This window comes from Juglans microcarpa x Juglans regia, chromosome 7S (genome assembly GCF_004785595.1).
Source record: "Juglans microcarpa x Juglans regia isolate MS1-56 chromosome 7S, Jm3101_v1.0, whole genome shotgun sequence".
In the NCBI taxonomy this organism is placed as follows: Eukaryota; Viridiplantae; Streptophyta; class Magnoliopsida; order Fagales; family Juglandaceae; genus Juglans; species Juglans microcarpa x Juglans regia.
In genome coordinates, this window is record NC_054607.1 from 19707590 (window position 1) to 19723709 (window position 16120).

The 16120-nt window shown below is 37.0% G+C and overlaps 1 protein-coding gene across 1 annotated transcript; it reads left to right on the top strand.

Annotated features, from left to right (window-relative positions):
* Nucleotides 1-516: 516 nt before the first annotated feature.
* LOC121240259 (DDT domain-containing protein PTM-like) lies at nucleotides 517-15780 on the top strand. The gene is made up of 11 exons (XM_041137653.1): nucleotides 517-2608; nucleotides 2703-3317; nucleotides 4164-5328; nucleotides 6412-6700; nucleotides 6798-6922; nucleotides 7712-8172; nucleotides 11150-11178; nucleotides 12015-12623; nucleotides 12844-13055; nucleotides 13702-14030; nucleotides 15444-15780. The coding sequence occupies exons 1-10, from the start codon at nucleotides 909-911 to the stop codon at nucleotides 13714-13716; spliced, it is 5220 nt and encodes a 1739-aa protein (XP_040993587.1). The 5' UTR covers nucleotides 517-908; the 3' UTR covers nucleotides 13717-14030; nucleotides 15444-15780.
* The last annotated feature ends 340 nt before the right edge of the window (nucleotides 15781-16120 follow it).

Here is a 16120-nt window from a genome sequence, read left to right on the forward strand (position 1 = left end):
GTCCAAAACTTTTACACAACCTCTTTTCTTTCATTACAAAGTATATCTGAGAAATTAAGGGAAAGGATACACCTTAAATGGGCAAGTCCCAAGCATAATCTGAAAGAAAATAATTTGATTTTCATAATAATTCAAGCCATTATATCCCATAATCTACCCTCACTTCATAAGGGCTTAAAGAATGTTTATGAGAGGGAGAGTATGATATGTAAGGGTTGGTCTTAAATCTATAACAAAAGGAGTACTCCAACTTCTCACTTTTAATAACGAATTCAAACCAATAGTTTGTACTTTGGAAAATGGAATTAACGTAAGGTGGTTGAGATCACTCAGAAAGTGCCACAGATTGGTCCATACAGAGGGCTTTTTGTTTTTGTTTATTTTCATGTTCCGGGGTGGATGAGAGTTGCCACGGATTGGTCCATACAGGGAAATGGTGGTAAATTAAAATGTATATATATGTAATAAAGATTAAAAATAAATAAATTTAAATAAATAAGGATCGTGATCTTCCGTTTCCCGAATTCCCACCCACCTACCGAAACACTTTTTACAGTTTGATACTTTGATTCCTTTCTCCCTGATTTCCCTTCCAAATGACAATCTAATTGCGTCCCGCCGTCCTGATATTTCTCCGACCTCTCTCTCTCTCTCTCTCCCCCCTGGTATTAGATCATTTTACCAACTTGTACTTGTACAGAAGAGAAAGTCGCATTCATCCTGTATTGCCCAAGGCCGTTGCCACCCACCTTTTCTCTCTCTCTCTCTGCACGTCAAAAGCGTTTCTAGAGAGAGAGAGAGACACGCTCTGTGCCTAAAAGGCAATTCTTGAGAGAGGGAAGCGAGAAACATCTTTAATTGGGTTGTTGCTTTCCCACAGATAAAAAAAAAAGCGACAAACATCTTCAATGGAGTTCGTGGGTAGGGCCGTGAAGAAAGAGTTCGAGGGCTTCGGAGTATTCTCCGGGACCGTGAGATCCTACGACGCTTCCTCTGGGTTCTTCGAGATCCTCTACGAGGACGGAGATTTCGAGGAGCTGGAGTTCTCCGAACTGGCTTCGCTCTTCGAGGGCGGAGAAGAAGCCGCTACCGCCGCCGGTCAATTGGCTCACGAGAAGCCGCTGCTTGGCCGGAAGCCCAAAAAGCGGCTACGTATGGAGCTGAAGCACGAGGTTCGAAACGAGTCAGGTAATTTAGATACTGTTTATTTAAATAATGGGCTTGAAGGGAATTTGAATGAAACTTTGGGGACGAGTGGGAATTTGCACGGAAATGGTAATTCAAATGACGGGTTTGAAGGGATTTTGGAAATGGGACGTAGTTTTGGAGGGAATTTGAGAGAAAGTGTGGAGGTCAACCGGAATTCGATTGTTAACGTCGAAGAAACCCAAGAAAACGAAAGCAGGTTTGGGCAGGATTTGGAAGCGAGTGTTTCTGTTTGTGGAAAAGCAGATAAAAATGATAATTTGAACGACGGGTTTGATTTGAATTCTGGGTTTAATTTAAACGAGGAGGATTTGAATGATGGGTGTGATGCACATGTTAAGTCTCAGGAAAATCTTAGGAAAAGGGATTGTATTGATTTGAATTTAGACGTGAATGGTGATTTTGACGAGAATTTGACTCAGAGTTCTTTGGGTTGTTCGGCTTTGGGAACCCAGAAGAGGAAACGTGATTTCGATTTGAATTTGGACATTTATGAGGAAATTAAGGATACGGATGGTGATGGTGACGGTGTAGTAGGATTTAGGGCTAGTAATACTTCTAAGTTGGTCGAAGAAACCCCAAAGAAAGAGGGTACTGCAGATGTTGAAGAAAAATTCGACGTAGATGGTAGTGTAAATGGGGACTATTTGGATAAACTTAATTTAGATATTAATAATGGTAATTTGTCGCAAGATATCGGTGGGTCCCTTGAGCCTGCAGCCAGAGATGCATCTTTAGTGTTTGCTGAAGGAGTTAAGCAGGAAATTAGTGTTTATAGTGGATATCTGGAAGTCCATCGATCTCTCAGTGGTTTGGGTGATAGCGGCATTAAGGATTGTAGTTCTATGGAAGTCCAGTTGGAGGATGGTCTTTCTGAGGCTGGTGCCACAGTTTGTCATCAGGGCCCTCCATGCATAAAAGGAAGTAGCCGTAGAAAAAGAAGAAGACTATCAGATAATTTGAGATCAACCACAGATCCAGTTTTGAGAAGGAGTACTCGCAGGGGGTCTTCTCAGAATCCTGTTGCATGTACTGTCCATGACCCATTGTTGTCCCCTGCAATTAGTGCCGTAACAGAGGAAATTACAGCAATTTCAAGTTTTGAAGCATCTGAAAAGTCCAGTGTTCTTCCTCCAAAGCCGCAGCTGCCCCCTTCTTCGCAAAATTTGAATTTAGATGACATTCCCATTATTGACTTTTTTTCTGTCTATGCGTGTTTAAGATCGTTTAGTACTTTGCTATTCCTGAGTCCCTTTGAGTTGGAGGATTTTGTAGAGGCACTGAAGTGCGATTCTCCTAGTACATTGTTTGATTGCATTCATGTTTCTATTTTGCAAACTCTGAGGAAGCATTTGGAGTACCTTTCAAATGAAGGTTCCGAGTCTGCTTCTAATTGCTTAAGGTATCCTTTTCTCTCTCCTTTATGCTATTTCCTTCTAAATTAATTTTTTTAATTATGTTAGTGCTTAAAATTTTCTATGCAAATTCTGGTGTAGGAGTCTTGACTGGGATTTGCTAGACTTAATTACATGGCCCATTTTTATGGCCGAGTATCTACTGATTCATGGTTCAGAATTGAAACCTGGTTTTGATATTAGTCGCGTAAAGCTATTCAGATGTGACTACTACAAACAACCTGTTTCTTTAAAGGTTGAGGTACTTCGGTGTCTGTCTGATGATATGATTGAAGTGGAAGCTATAAGGTCCGAGCTTAATAGGAGATCTTTGGCAGCTGAGCCTGATATGGTTTTCGATCGGAGTATGAACCTTGATGTTTGCAAGAAAAGGAAGGTTACCATAGATGTTTCTGGTGGCTCTTGCTTGACAGAGGATATTGTGGAGGACACCACTGACTGGAATAGTGATGATTGCTGCCTTTGTAAGATGGATGGAAGCTTAATATGCTGTGATGGTTGTCCTGCTGCATACCATTCCAGGTGTGTAGGAATTCAAAGTGATATTTTGCCAGAGGGTGACTGGTACTGCCCTGAATGTGCAATCGAAAGACATAAGCCTTGGATGAAACCACGGAAGTCACTGCGGGGAGCAGAGTTAATAGGAATTGATCCTCATGGTCGGCTATATTTTAGCAGCTGTGGCTACTTGTTGGTGTAAGTTGGTTATTATGTGAATATGATTGCAACGTGTGTACTGCTATTACTAATAATCATTCTAATTCATATGATGAGTCACTTACCTTGATATTGAATTCTGTAATCATCTGCTATTAAATCCTTCTCATAAAAAGCTAACACCTATAGGGGTTACAGAAATTATTAAGGATAGTTTATGCCAATGGCAAAAGGAATGGTGTTTGTAGTGAGACTGGAAATGTAAACATGTGGTGATATTATACATGTGAATCTTGCAATTATGAGACGTATGCAAAGAAAATAATCCATGTATCTGCAATTACTTAGGATTAGGGCTACAAGAAATTGGTTAGTTATCAAGAACTAGTTGATTCCAAGGAACAAAACTAAAAGAATTTCTACAAGGTTATCAGTTTACATTTTTCAGCTGTAAGGTTTCCATTGATCTTCAGAGGCCACGATAATGTGGGCCACTAGTTTTTTATTTTTTGCCCTTTTTCGTTGTTTGGATTTAAACACACAGAGTGGCTGCCTAATTTAGTTTTAGATTTCAATTGAACTGATTGCTTTGGTCCTTAGGTCGGTGGTGTTGACCATGCTATTTTTAGAAGAAAAAGAAAATTAAATGAAGAATGGTACTTTTTGTCTGAAAATCAAAATATAATAATTATGTTGGACAAGGAATTTTATTTTATTTTTCTTTAAGCAAGTATACTTCATTTTCTTCTTTGTCAAGCATTACTCTAATGCAGTGCATCTTCTTCTCCTCCTGATCATTAATATATGTTTCATGATGAAGAATTTCTTACCCTTGTTTGAATCGGAATATGTTCCTCTGTTAAAGTATGGATTTTAAACTTGCAGGTCAGAGTCATGTGACACTGAGTCCACTTTCAGTTACTACCACAGGAATGATCTGAACGTTGTTATTGAGGTTTTAAAGGCTTCAGATGTTTTCTATAGTGATATTTTAATGGCTATCTACAAGCACTGGGAAATCCCTTTGAACTTGAATGAAGCTAGTAATTTCGACTCGCTGAACCATTCTGTATGCTCAAACATTCTTACTAAGAAGCAAAACCTGGCTTTTTTAATGCCCTCGGCACCACTGACATCTTCAGAAACAAATACAGTTAATAATAAGACTGATGATGTAAGAAAAGTGGATGAAACCTCTATTAATGGATGCTCTGGTCATCTTGGCAGTGAGCTTTCAAAGCCTGTGAGCTTCGTAGGTTCTGTGATTGCCACAGAAAGTCCATATATAACTTCAGAAGGATCAGCTGGAGCCACACAATCGAATGCAGACATTCCGAATTTTCAAAATTTTGGGCCCCATGACTCAAATAGATCTGCTGAATTCTTAGCTCTGTCCCAAGTACCGATAAAGCGCCCACTTTTGGGGGACAGTTCTCTGACGTCTGCCAGCATGGATGTCAGACTAGAAAATGCTATGGAATCTGCAGATCCTCGGCATTACACGTTTTCTATAATCACTAGAAAAGGGGACCCATCACAAGCAAATTGTGGGATTGGCTATATGAACTACTACAGCTTTGCACAAACTGCCTCATTAGTTGCAGAGGACTTGATGCATAAATCATCAGAGAAAGTCAATGAAAACTCAATATTGTCTGAGGATGATATAATTTCAGCACAAATGAAGGCCATTTTGAAAAAGTATAACAAGTTTTGTTGGCCAAATATGCAGAGACTAAGTGTAGATGCAAGGAAAGAGAAGTGTGGATGGTGTTTTTCGTGTAAAAATCCAACTGATGAAAGAGATTGCTTGTTTAAAATGTATTTGGGGCCTGTTCAGGAAGGTGTTAAAAATGATGTCTTTGGTCTTCAATCAAAAAAGAACAGGAGAGGCCATCTTGTAGATGTCATGTGTCATATTCTCTCCATTGAAGGTCGTCTGCAAGGGCTTTTGTTGGGTCCATGGCTGAACCAACATCATATCAAGTACTGGCATAAAAGTATTCTGAAGGCTTCTGATCTAGTGTCCACTAAAAACTTATTGCTCACAGTGAGTATCTTTTTCATTTTCTCTCTGTATTAGACAATCAAACATGGGTTGTCAATCTGAATATTTGCCATGCAACTCATACTTGGGCTGTGCCTTGCCAGTTTTGAATGAAATATTCAATTAATTATGAAACAAATATCTGTGGTGCAACTTCATTATAAATTTGCTTGGCCTGACGTTCTCTTTACTGAATATATGCATCTTCAAATTTCAAATGTAGTCTTAGACTTTTGAACCCTATTTTCAAAATTTCTTCTAGCTTCTGTCCCTTTAGGCTGAAGCTATCTCATTTGCGTGTATCTTTTTCACGTGGGCCATATTTTCCTTTGGGGATTGGAGAGGTGTATTTGCCTTCCTTTTATTGGGTCCTTGGTTCTTGCCCTAGGTCTCAGGTGGGCCGGTGGCAATGGAAAAGGGTGGAATCTAGAATGTTCAGTTTTGAACGTTCTAGATTCCACTAAGCAACTAAGCAAGTTTAATTCGGGTTTTCATTGTCTGTTACTGTAATGTTCCAATGAAAGGCCTAAACCACATGGCCTATGCTCCAAAAGGACTAGTCGATGATACAATTAGAGTCCCATTGGAATCTTATAAAGAGCAAGAACTTTTTCTTCCCAAGCAGTGTGGGATCCCATATACCCTTATCATATGGGGTATCACAATCTCCCCTCCTTAAATTCCCGACGTCCTTGTTGGGTCAATCCATCATAGGTGGCATGGCTCAAGTTCCACATTTCTGGTTGAGATAGGCTTTGATACCATTTGTAATGCCCCAATGGAAGTCCCAAACAACATGGGCTATACTTCAAAAGGACTAGTCAATGATACAATTGGAGCCCCATTGGAACCTTATAAGGAGCAAGAACTTCTCCTTCCAAAGTAATGTAGGATCTTATACACCACTTACCCTTATCTTTATCACATGAGGTATCACAGTTACTTGGTTGGGTTAATCTGTCCTTGGTTTGAATTTGGCCCAAATTGTAACCTAAAAGTATCTTCTGACTCTGATAATTCAAAAGCTATTTGGTTTCATTGTATGATACTGTTGGGGTAATTTATGTTGTCATGGAATGTCTGCAGTTGGAATCAAATTTGCGTCCTCTTGCACTCTCAACTGAGTGGTCAAGACAGGTGGATTCTGCTGTTACCATGGGTTCAGCTTCTCATGTTGTAATAAGTTCAATGCGTGCATCCTCAAAACAAGGGATTAGCCGAAAGAGGGTTAGGCCTTCAGAACCTGAGTCCCATCCTTCTTCGAATGCTGCTAGTGGATTGGGTATATTCTGGTGGAGGGGTGGTAGGCTTTCTCGTCAGGTGTTTAATTGGAAGGTTCTGCCTTGCTCCTTGGCTTCCAAGGCTGCCAGACAAGGTCTGCATATTGTCTTCTCTTTCTAGTATGTAATTGGAGTTAGATTGTTTAAACTGAATGATTATTCTGAATTTGTTTGAAGTTTAATATTCTGCAGCTGGGTGCACAAAGATACCAGGCATATTATATCCTGAGAATTCAGAATATGCAAAGAGAAGCAGATTTGTTGCTTGGCGAGCTGCTGTTGAGACGGCATCTAGTGTAGAGCAGCTTGCTTACCAGGTATATTTCCCAGTAGTTCAATTTTATTTAGTATCAGATGTTTATGAGTTGCAATGGCCTTTGTTTTTTGATTTGATGTACCTGCATTTCTACACTTCTATTATCTTTAGAGGCGAAATCAGAGTGGGATTTACATACTTAGTTCGATTGAAGAATATATCAGTCTAATCTAGCGATACCCTTTCTGGACCATTATTACCTAAATCTTCTCTTTATGCAACTAAGTTGTATGACTTGACATGTGAAAGACATTTGTTTTAGATCTCTCAATTTGGCTACTTTTGAAATTTTGTTTGTATTTTTTGTACTGATCTATTTTGCAAGAAATATTAAATGTATCAAAATGAAAGTAATAGTCATGTAGTTTTGGATTTGGATGGAATGGGCACCGGCCATATGACATAAGAGTATAGATTCGACCCAAGGAAAAACCAAGCTACATCTGGGTTTATACTCTAAAATGTATGATCAATGTTACGGCTGGAGCACTTCAAAATCATTATAAACCGCAAGAACTTTTCCCTCTCAGGCAATGTTGTATCCCATTTATTACCATTTCATACTGAATCTGGGGTTTTGGGCCATTCAATACCATCATACTGAATTTGGGATATTACAGTATATCTGCAGTGTTACATGATATCTGGTATGCTCTTAGAAATAAGAGCATGAGTGCAAATAATATTAAATGCCAAGCCTAATTTTTTTGGATCTAGCTTATATCTGATCATGAATCTGCTACCTTATGAAATGGAAATTTTCAGTCCACTAATTATGTCATGTTTACAGGTTAGAGAGCTTGATTTGAACATTAAGTGGGATGACATTGAAAACACACATCCTCTCCTTGCATTGGACAAGGAATCTAGAAAATCAATCAGGCTTTTTAAGAAAGTTATTGTTAGAAGGAAATGCACTGAAGGGGAAGTGGTGAAGTACCTTCTTGATTTTGGCAAGAGAAGAGCTATCCCTGACATTGTTAAAAGACATGGGTCTGTGGTGGAAGAATCCTCTAGTGAAAAGAAGAAATATTGGTTGGCCGAATGTTTTATTCCATTGCATCTTTTGAAAAATTTCGAGGAGAAAAGAATTGCCCGCAAATCTAATGAGATGAAATCTGCAAAGCTTCTTGAGATTAGTAGAGTAAAAAAGATATCCCCCCAGAAAAGGGGATTTTCATATTTGTTTTCAAAAGCGCAAAGATCTGAGTATTATCAGTGTCGGCACTGCAATAAAGATGTGCCGATCAGGTATTAAATATTCATTGTATTGCACACACACACATACATATATATATATATATATATGTTTTGCTGCTTATGAATTTCTTTCTCTTTTTTTGATAAGTATTATGAATTTCTTTCTCTGCACTCGATTCTGCTGCTTTGGAACCTTGATGTTAGGATATTATTTTAAAGTCTTTAGTGGAAATCACATATTGCGGCAGTGTGGAAGATGGTCCCTAGTACCTCATACTGTGTATTTGGAGGGAGAAAAATGATAGAAATTTTGAGGATTGAGAACAAACATTAGAGGAGCTCAGGACTTTTTTTTCGATACTTTCTTCCTTTTGATAGCTACAATTGATATCAATGGGCTTAGCCTTCATGATTTTCTTTTATCCTTTTCTACTTCTAGATAGGTGTTCCTCTTGTATACATCTTGTGTACCTTAGTTGCGCCTTTTGGACTTTTTAGTCAATGCACATATTGATGCATATAGGAAGATAAGAAATAAGAAATAAGAAATAATGCCGAAAGAAATTGATTACTAAGGCCTCGTTTGTTTTCACAATCCATCTCAACTCATCTCATCTAATCATTACAACTTTGCCAAATTTGCATACAAAATAAAATAAACAATTCAACTTTTTCAAATCTCAAAACAAAAATAATATTAAAAAAATATATTCTAACAATATTTTATTTAATTTTTAACTTTTATCTCATCTCATCTCATCTTATCTGTGAAAACAAACGAGGAAAAATTAGAAGAAAGCGCACACACAGATTTGTAGCATGTGACACTTGCCATGCTTGTAAGGGTGGGTATGGGATTTGTGGGACAAAGGGTTCTTTCATATGTTAAGAAAGAAAAAAAATGAAGAACATCCATAAAATTAGTCATCCTTATAACCAGTGGCAAGTTTAGTAGTAGAAAAGTTGCAATAAGTTAAAATGCTAAGGTGCTACGCTGATGGAATGATAATAAGTTAGGAGAATTCTGGTTGGGTGTTCCACTTAGGGGTGTAAGTTATTCGGTCTGGAATGGGAAACCCGACTAGACTGGACCGATAAGTATATTGGTCTGGTCTGGTCTATATTTAGAATTTCGGTTTTCAGTCCGGTCCAGGGGTGTGGTTTTTTGGACTGGACTAGACCGACCGAAGTAGATATATAGTTTTTTAAAATATTTCATATGTACTTTTTTTTATAGGTAAATACTTCCTATGTACTTGGGCTATGCCTTTTTGTAATTTAAAAAAAAAATTATTACTTATCAAAAGACTAATTTAGTTGAAGTATTTCAGTTAAAACAATTTTAAAAAGTGAATAGATTTCACTATTGCTCGAAAACACTTCCAGTGAAAAAGCAAATATATCCAGAGGTTTCTTTGCAGAAACATAATATTTAAAATTTATTACATATTTTGTGGAGAGAAATGCTTTGGATCCAGATAATGGGTCCCGAGCATTTCTCCTGATAGTTTTTTTTTTCAATTTTTTTTTTTACTTAGTGATTAAGTATGTGTTTTTTTTATTGATGTTATGATTTTTTTAAAAAAAGTTTTAAAATTGTAAAAAAAATGTATGAAAGAAAAAGGCACTTTGCCTTGTCGGGAGAATCCCTCGGTGGGGATTCTCGGTGGCTGTAGTGCCACCCTTTTGTGAATGTCCCCCACCCTCTTGCCCTGCACCCTTGGCACTAAGTATGATTAGGTTTTTAGTTAGAAACTTATCTCTTCGAAGGTTTTAAATGTGAAAATTCCTTGATGGCCTGTGTTTTTGTTTTGTAGTACATGTGGTCACTTCAGGGTTTTATGTTGGTTGTTCAATCCACCTCATCGCTATGTTGGGGTAAAACAAGTAGAAATAAGTGAAAAGGATGATTTCTTAGGAAAAAACACATAGCAAAAGCAGTGGGATTGAACAACTTTGGCCAGGTTTTAGTTGCTGCCGAGTCTTTCTGAAGGATGCCTTGACATGGCTAATCACTCATTCCCATGCTTGGAATCTTTGAAACCTTTGTAGGGCTACATATAATGGTTTGACTATGTGACCTCTTGGGTGAGATCTGGGGCCAAATCCCCACTTCCCATTAAGACTGACCTCAATAACTTGTTCTACTTGTGTTTGTGAGCTTGAGGACCTTGTGTCGGTATATTTTTATCCACTGCTATTATCCTCGAAATCTTCTTTCCTGGTAAAATCTTTTCTTCATTTCCTATGGTGTGAAAGCTATGATTTTTAAAATCAATTTCCATCTCAGTAGGCTGTTCTGAGTAGTTACTGAACTTTAGTTTCTCTGATCCCCAGATGTCAATCACACTTTTGACCTTCATTTTAAATGTCCATGTGTCCTGCAATTCTGAATGTCTCATGCAGGTTTGTTGGTTGGCATTAGGTAATATGGGATAGTGAGATAAAAAGAACAAAGTAGGTTATAGGTTGTGCTGTCAGTCAAGATTTTGAGGTTCCTATTGAACAAAAATTGGGTGACTAATAATTTTGAATTGAGTTATTTTATTAGAGTAGCCACTCAAGTGTTGCAATGGCAAGTATCATTTTTAAGGGCTAATGATGAGCTTGAGCTCAGCTCAGCTCATGTTCGAATAGAAATTGAACGAATAAAGCTTGAACGTTCAATATTTTCCTAGACTCGGCTCGACTATAGCTCCACCTGTGCTAAATTGGCTTACAATGTTCATTGATTATTTCTTTTCTGATAAGGTAAATTATTTTAATGATATAAGGGTGCTGTATACAAGAGATTCATCTAAATATTTGTTCATGCATACTGTCATCTTATTAAACATTTTATCACTTCCAGGCTTCAAGCATAATTTGTCATTTTTTTTTTTTTTTCGTTATTGACTTCATTTTTTCTTGTTTTGTTTTATTCATCCATTTTTTGTTTTTAATATTGTTTTTTTTTTTTTTTCCGTTATTGACTTCATTTTTTCTTGTTTCATTTTATTCATCCATTTTTTGTTTTTAATATTGGCAGGGAGGCTGTGAGCTGCCAGTACTGCAAAGGTGAGTTTGCGACTTCTCATAAGCCCTTTTCTTTTTGTACTTAATTCATTTGTCATGCAGTTTATAAACAATTTATTGTAAATATTAGTTTTTTTTTTTTCATTTTATTTTTTGGCAGTTGCTGCTTATATATGTTTGAATTTGTAGTTATTGATGTGTTTGTGCATACTGTCTTTCTTATCAAACTATATGTTGCTCTGATATTCTTTGTTCTGTATTGTATACTTTTATTTCTTCCAATTTTATACTTGTCTCGTGTAATGTACTAACAGAAATCACCCTTTTCCATCCTTTTTTCTGTAGTTGTTGATGTATATGTGACCATGCTTAGCAATGTGCTACTTCGTATACCACTTGATTGTTATAGTTCTGGAGTTGGCCTAGGAGGACATTGGCTATCTCAAACTGTAAACAAGAATTCATGGGGATATTTATTTTGTAGCTCCCTAGTAAACATTCAATGTTAACAACACAGTCTGTGTTAGTTCTTCTGTGCCCTGAGATTCTTTGAATAATTATGCTGAGTTTTGGAGAAAATTACTGTTGATACTGGAGTTTTGTGGAATTCTTGCTATTGAAACCCCATCCTCCCCAGGCACCAAAAAAAAAATTATTTGCAAGCTTTTTTTACACACTCAGCACACCATTGAAGTCGGCCCCACAATGATGAAAAAATACTGGTATTAAAACTCTAGAAAAAATGAGGAAAAAGGAAGGGAGATATATTCTGAGGTTATATGGTGATTGATTGTTAATTAGTTGCTTGAAGGTTGGTGTTTGTCACGTAGTTCCTTTATACATTTTGAGTTTGGTACCTGATTATCATCCTATTTCAGAATACTTTCATAAAAGGCATGCCAGGAAGTCTGCTGGGGCCATCACTGCTGAGTGTACATTTACATGCCACCGATGCCAGGATGGGATGCGTGCCAAGATTGATGCAAAAAGAGGGAAAACTGGCACAGGAGGGAAACTAATGTCACAGAAAAATAAAAAAGCCTCAAAAGATCGCAGGTCAGTGAGACTGAAATGCAGTAAAAAAGCCTCAACGGTTGGACACAAACACTCACAAAACAGTAAAAAAACTCCAGCTGTCGTGCCTCTACGTCGTTCACCTAGGAAAGCTAAATGCTTGTCACTGCCAAATAAAAAGCGTGGACGCAGGAAAGTGAAGCAGATCAAATCCAAGAAAACAGCATATAAGAAACCAAAGAGAGTTACTTCTTGGCAGAAGAAGAGAACAGATGTTTACCACAGTTACTGGCTCAATGGTCTTCTGTTGTCTAGGAAGCCAAATGATGAACGAGTAATGCGTTTTAGGGAGAAAAATATTCTTGCCTCTTCTGAAAGACTGTCGGTAATTCTTGATCAGCCCAAATGCCGTCTTTGTTGTGAACCAGTTTGTGCATCTACATTAAATTATATTGGTTGCGAAATATGTGGAGGTACTTCTTTTTTAGTTTTCTTCCCCATCTTTCTTGGTTAACTCTGTGATATTTTGATTTTTATATTTAATAATTTGAATGCTGATGAGGAACAGAATGCATGTTAATAATGATATTGTTTTTAGCTTTTTACTAATATCATTTTGACTGACTTGTCTAATTCCTTTTTTCATACATTTTGCTACCTGATATATTTTTTCATCTCCTGTTTATCATGCAGAGTGGTTTCATGGAGATGCTTTTGGACTCGATCCAGAGAACATCGATAAGCTTATTGGATTTAGGTGCCATGTATGTCGCAAAAGGGACCCTCCTTTCTGCCCCGGTGTGCAGGCTGTGAAGAGTGATGTGTCACTGTTGGTTGAGGCACAAAGTAATGCTGTGGTTGATTGTAATGAAGAAGTTTCTAATGCTGTTCCACCATTGAGTGAGGTATACTTTTGGAATAATTTGGCTCCAATGCCTGCACCTTGTATATAATATATATATATATATATATATATATTGTTTTCGTGGAGGACCAGCTATTAATTCATGGATTTTTTATTTTTCTGGAGCATCTGTACTACTTTTTTGTTGTTTTTTTTTTGGCCTTTGCACAAACAGTTATATCCAAAACCTAAGGTATTTATCGTCCTGGCACCCACGTCCACAACTATGCGCCCCCATATATGCACCACCATTATGTTTCTGTATACTCTGCATGCATTAAAAATCGCTTGAAGTAGTCTACCAGTTCTTCCCATGCCATTTTGTTGATAACTTTGAATTAAATGATATTTTGTTTAACTGGCTTCGGGTAGTAGAAATTATCTCTTTAGTATGTTCTTTAGATGGTATGCCTTTATATTATCTATTCATTTGGTTTTATGTATTTGGTGATTTGGAATTAAAAAAAAGAAATATGTATTCAATGATTTATAGATTCTACTAAACACTGACAAGACAACCTCTCTTGGAAGTGCCTTTTGATCTATTATCTTGGAAAAATATGTTTGGAAGCAACGAGGTTTATTTTTTACTTTATGGGAAATTAGTGTTGCTATTTTCTTACGTGTGATTTGATTACTTGTTGCAGATTGCATGTAATTGACTCTCTTGGCATTTGAGGGTGAATACTTCAGCATATGTGGATTCTTATCTTTTCTGATAAAGAGGGATGCCTGTTATTTGTTAAGAAACACATCGGGTAAAAAAGTGAAGGAATGGATAATTACGAGTGGGTTTGGAAAGTTACAACTACTAGATAACTGGAGATCTTCGACTAAGAACTCTTTGGTTCAGAAAAGAAATATCGAATATGCTAGTGGGCAAAGCCAGAATGACCAAGTAGAAGGTTGCGGCAGCAAAGCAGTGTATTGAGACATTCCTAGGAAGAACTGGATCTGCATTAGGAAGGAAGGACAGGTATGGCTCATACCTTGAAAAAGTTATTAGTCTTCACAAAAAGCATTGAAATATATTTTGTTTTTAACTCTCTCATTTGAGGCTCAAGCATTTGTCTCCATCCATCTCACCAAAAGCGGGGAAGAGAAAGAGAAAGAAAGTTTGAGAACCATTTATGTTTGATCCTATGACAAATAGTGATGCCTCGTGTTCTCTCCACATTTACTTGTTAAAGAAACCCATTCTCTCCATAGTTTTTAACTGAATAAATGGTGACAGAAAAAACCTCTGTGAATTTTTTTCATCTCCACCCCAATGGAATAGGGTGGCAGATAAGATCATAGGATCAAGTACTGTGCACTGTTGAGTTGCGTTTTATAGATACAAACCCAGAAACACCTAGGTCATTTGTCGATATCTTCCCTAAGCTCTGGTGTCATTTGCAGTGTCTATTCCAACACCCAAATCAGTGTCAAAATTTAGTAAAGCAGTGTATAATTGGGGCTCTTTAATATATCAAAATTTACATATTAGGGCATATTAATTTGCATTGTCCATCCCATTCCATTAATTTGCTAATTTTTTTCATTGATTATGAGTTGAGTGGACAATTTAAATTAATATTCGCATCAGGGTGTCGATTGCAAAATTTTTTAGCTGAGGGAGGACATGGCAAATGATCCCATGCAGCTGTATGAAGGGAAAAAAAAGTCAGTTTTAGCTCATTTATGTAATACTTGAAGAGGTAGTTCGCCACTTCACTAATTCATTTCAGAAAATAATAATACTTTGGACTAGACAAAAAAGTAGAATTAATTCATTTCAGGGGATGTTATGGACAGTGTAGATCTGTGAATTATATCATCATGCGAGGTTCAAAATCTACACAAACCAATCATCCCTGGAGTATCGTGCCATCATAAGCTCTCCATACTTGTATATATAGTTAGGATGTTTTCATTTTGCTCCACAGGAGTTGTAGTTTTGTAATCTTCTATGTTTATCGACTATTGACTTGTTATGTCATATTCAGCCACATAATTCTCCCAGAATTCCTTGTGGCTCTGGAAATATATATAAATGTTATATTTATACATATAGGAAGATTACATTCCTTGGTTTTATCCTTTTCGTTTGGTCTCAAGGTGTCCATTGTTCAGTTTGGGGGCCTTTTCTTTTCTTTATCGATTGAGGTAGGGCTATGGTGGTTTTCGGGATCATTTAATATTGGATTATTATCTTTGTGCTAGTGTTTCTAAATTTTTTTTCGATGTCATATTGTAGAGGATCAAGAATGAGATCTGTTAAAGCATTTTCTTTTTTATCATTTGGATGCAAGCTATTTTTCCTTGGATTTGAAAATATATTGATTTTCTTATTTTCTGGTCACCGAGACCATCTATAATGTATTCTGATATCTTCGACTTGTTGCAGGTTTTCATTGATCTTCAGAAAAGGATAATTTATGCTCATTCAGGCGAAAATGCCAGGGTGTCCTCTTGGGTTCTAAGTTCTTCCTGATGGAGATTGCCCATCAGTGCTATGTTTAATCGTGGAACCTTTTTAATATTCTTTTTCAGGTGGGACGGGTTGTGGTAACATACTGGCTTGGTCTGGGTTTTGTTCCACAATTGGGACTGACAATTGATGCAATTGAAAGGCAAAGGACTTGACAAAAAAGTAGAATTAATTCATTTCAGGGGATGTTAGAAAGTGTAGATCAAATACTCGATATTCTTGCAACATCAATCATAAAGGTATATTTAGATCATTCTCTCCTCTTTTTAACTGATTCTTCTTAAATAGAATGAGACTCGTCTTCCAACTTGTAGGCAGGACTGCCTTGTTCTTGTGAAACCTTATCCTCAAAGAGGGTGGGGGAATAGGATCCTTTTCTTTTAGATAAATGTAGATGCTCAAAAAAGAAATCAATGAAGAGGTTGAGTTGAACGGCCGTGGAATTTTTTGTTTAGATTCAAATGCTGAGGTTCAATTGAGCAGCTGTGGCTGTTAAATCGAAGTCAAGGAATGATTTATCAGGAAAGGAAAAAAAAAAAAAAAAATCCCACAATATTTATTGTTCTTATGGTGAATCTTTATTTCAGTGTTAA

Excerpts from the sequence above, each read along its gene's own strand:
- LOC121240259 (XM_041137653.1), top strand. The coding sequence starts at position 909 with ATGGAGTTCGTGGGTAGGGCCGTGAAGAAAGAGTTCGAGGGCTTCGGA. Across the intron at positions 2,609-2,702 it reads TCTGCTTCTAATTGCTTAAG|GAGTCTTGACTGGGATTTGC; the intron begins GTATCCTTTTCT and ends ATTCTGGTGTAG. Across the intron at positions 11,179-12,014 it reads GAGCTGCCAGTACTGCAAAG|AATACTTTCATAAAAGGCAT; the intron begins GTGAGTTTGCGA and ends ATCCTATTTCAG.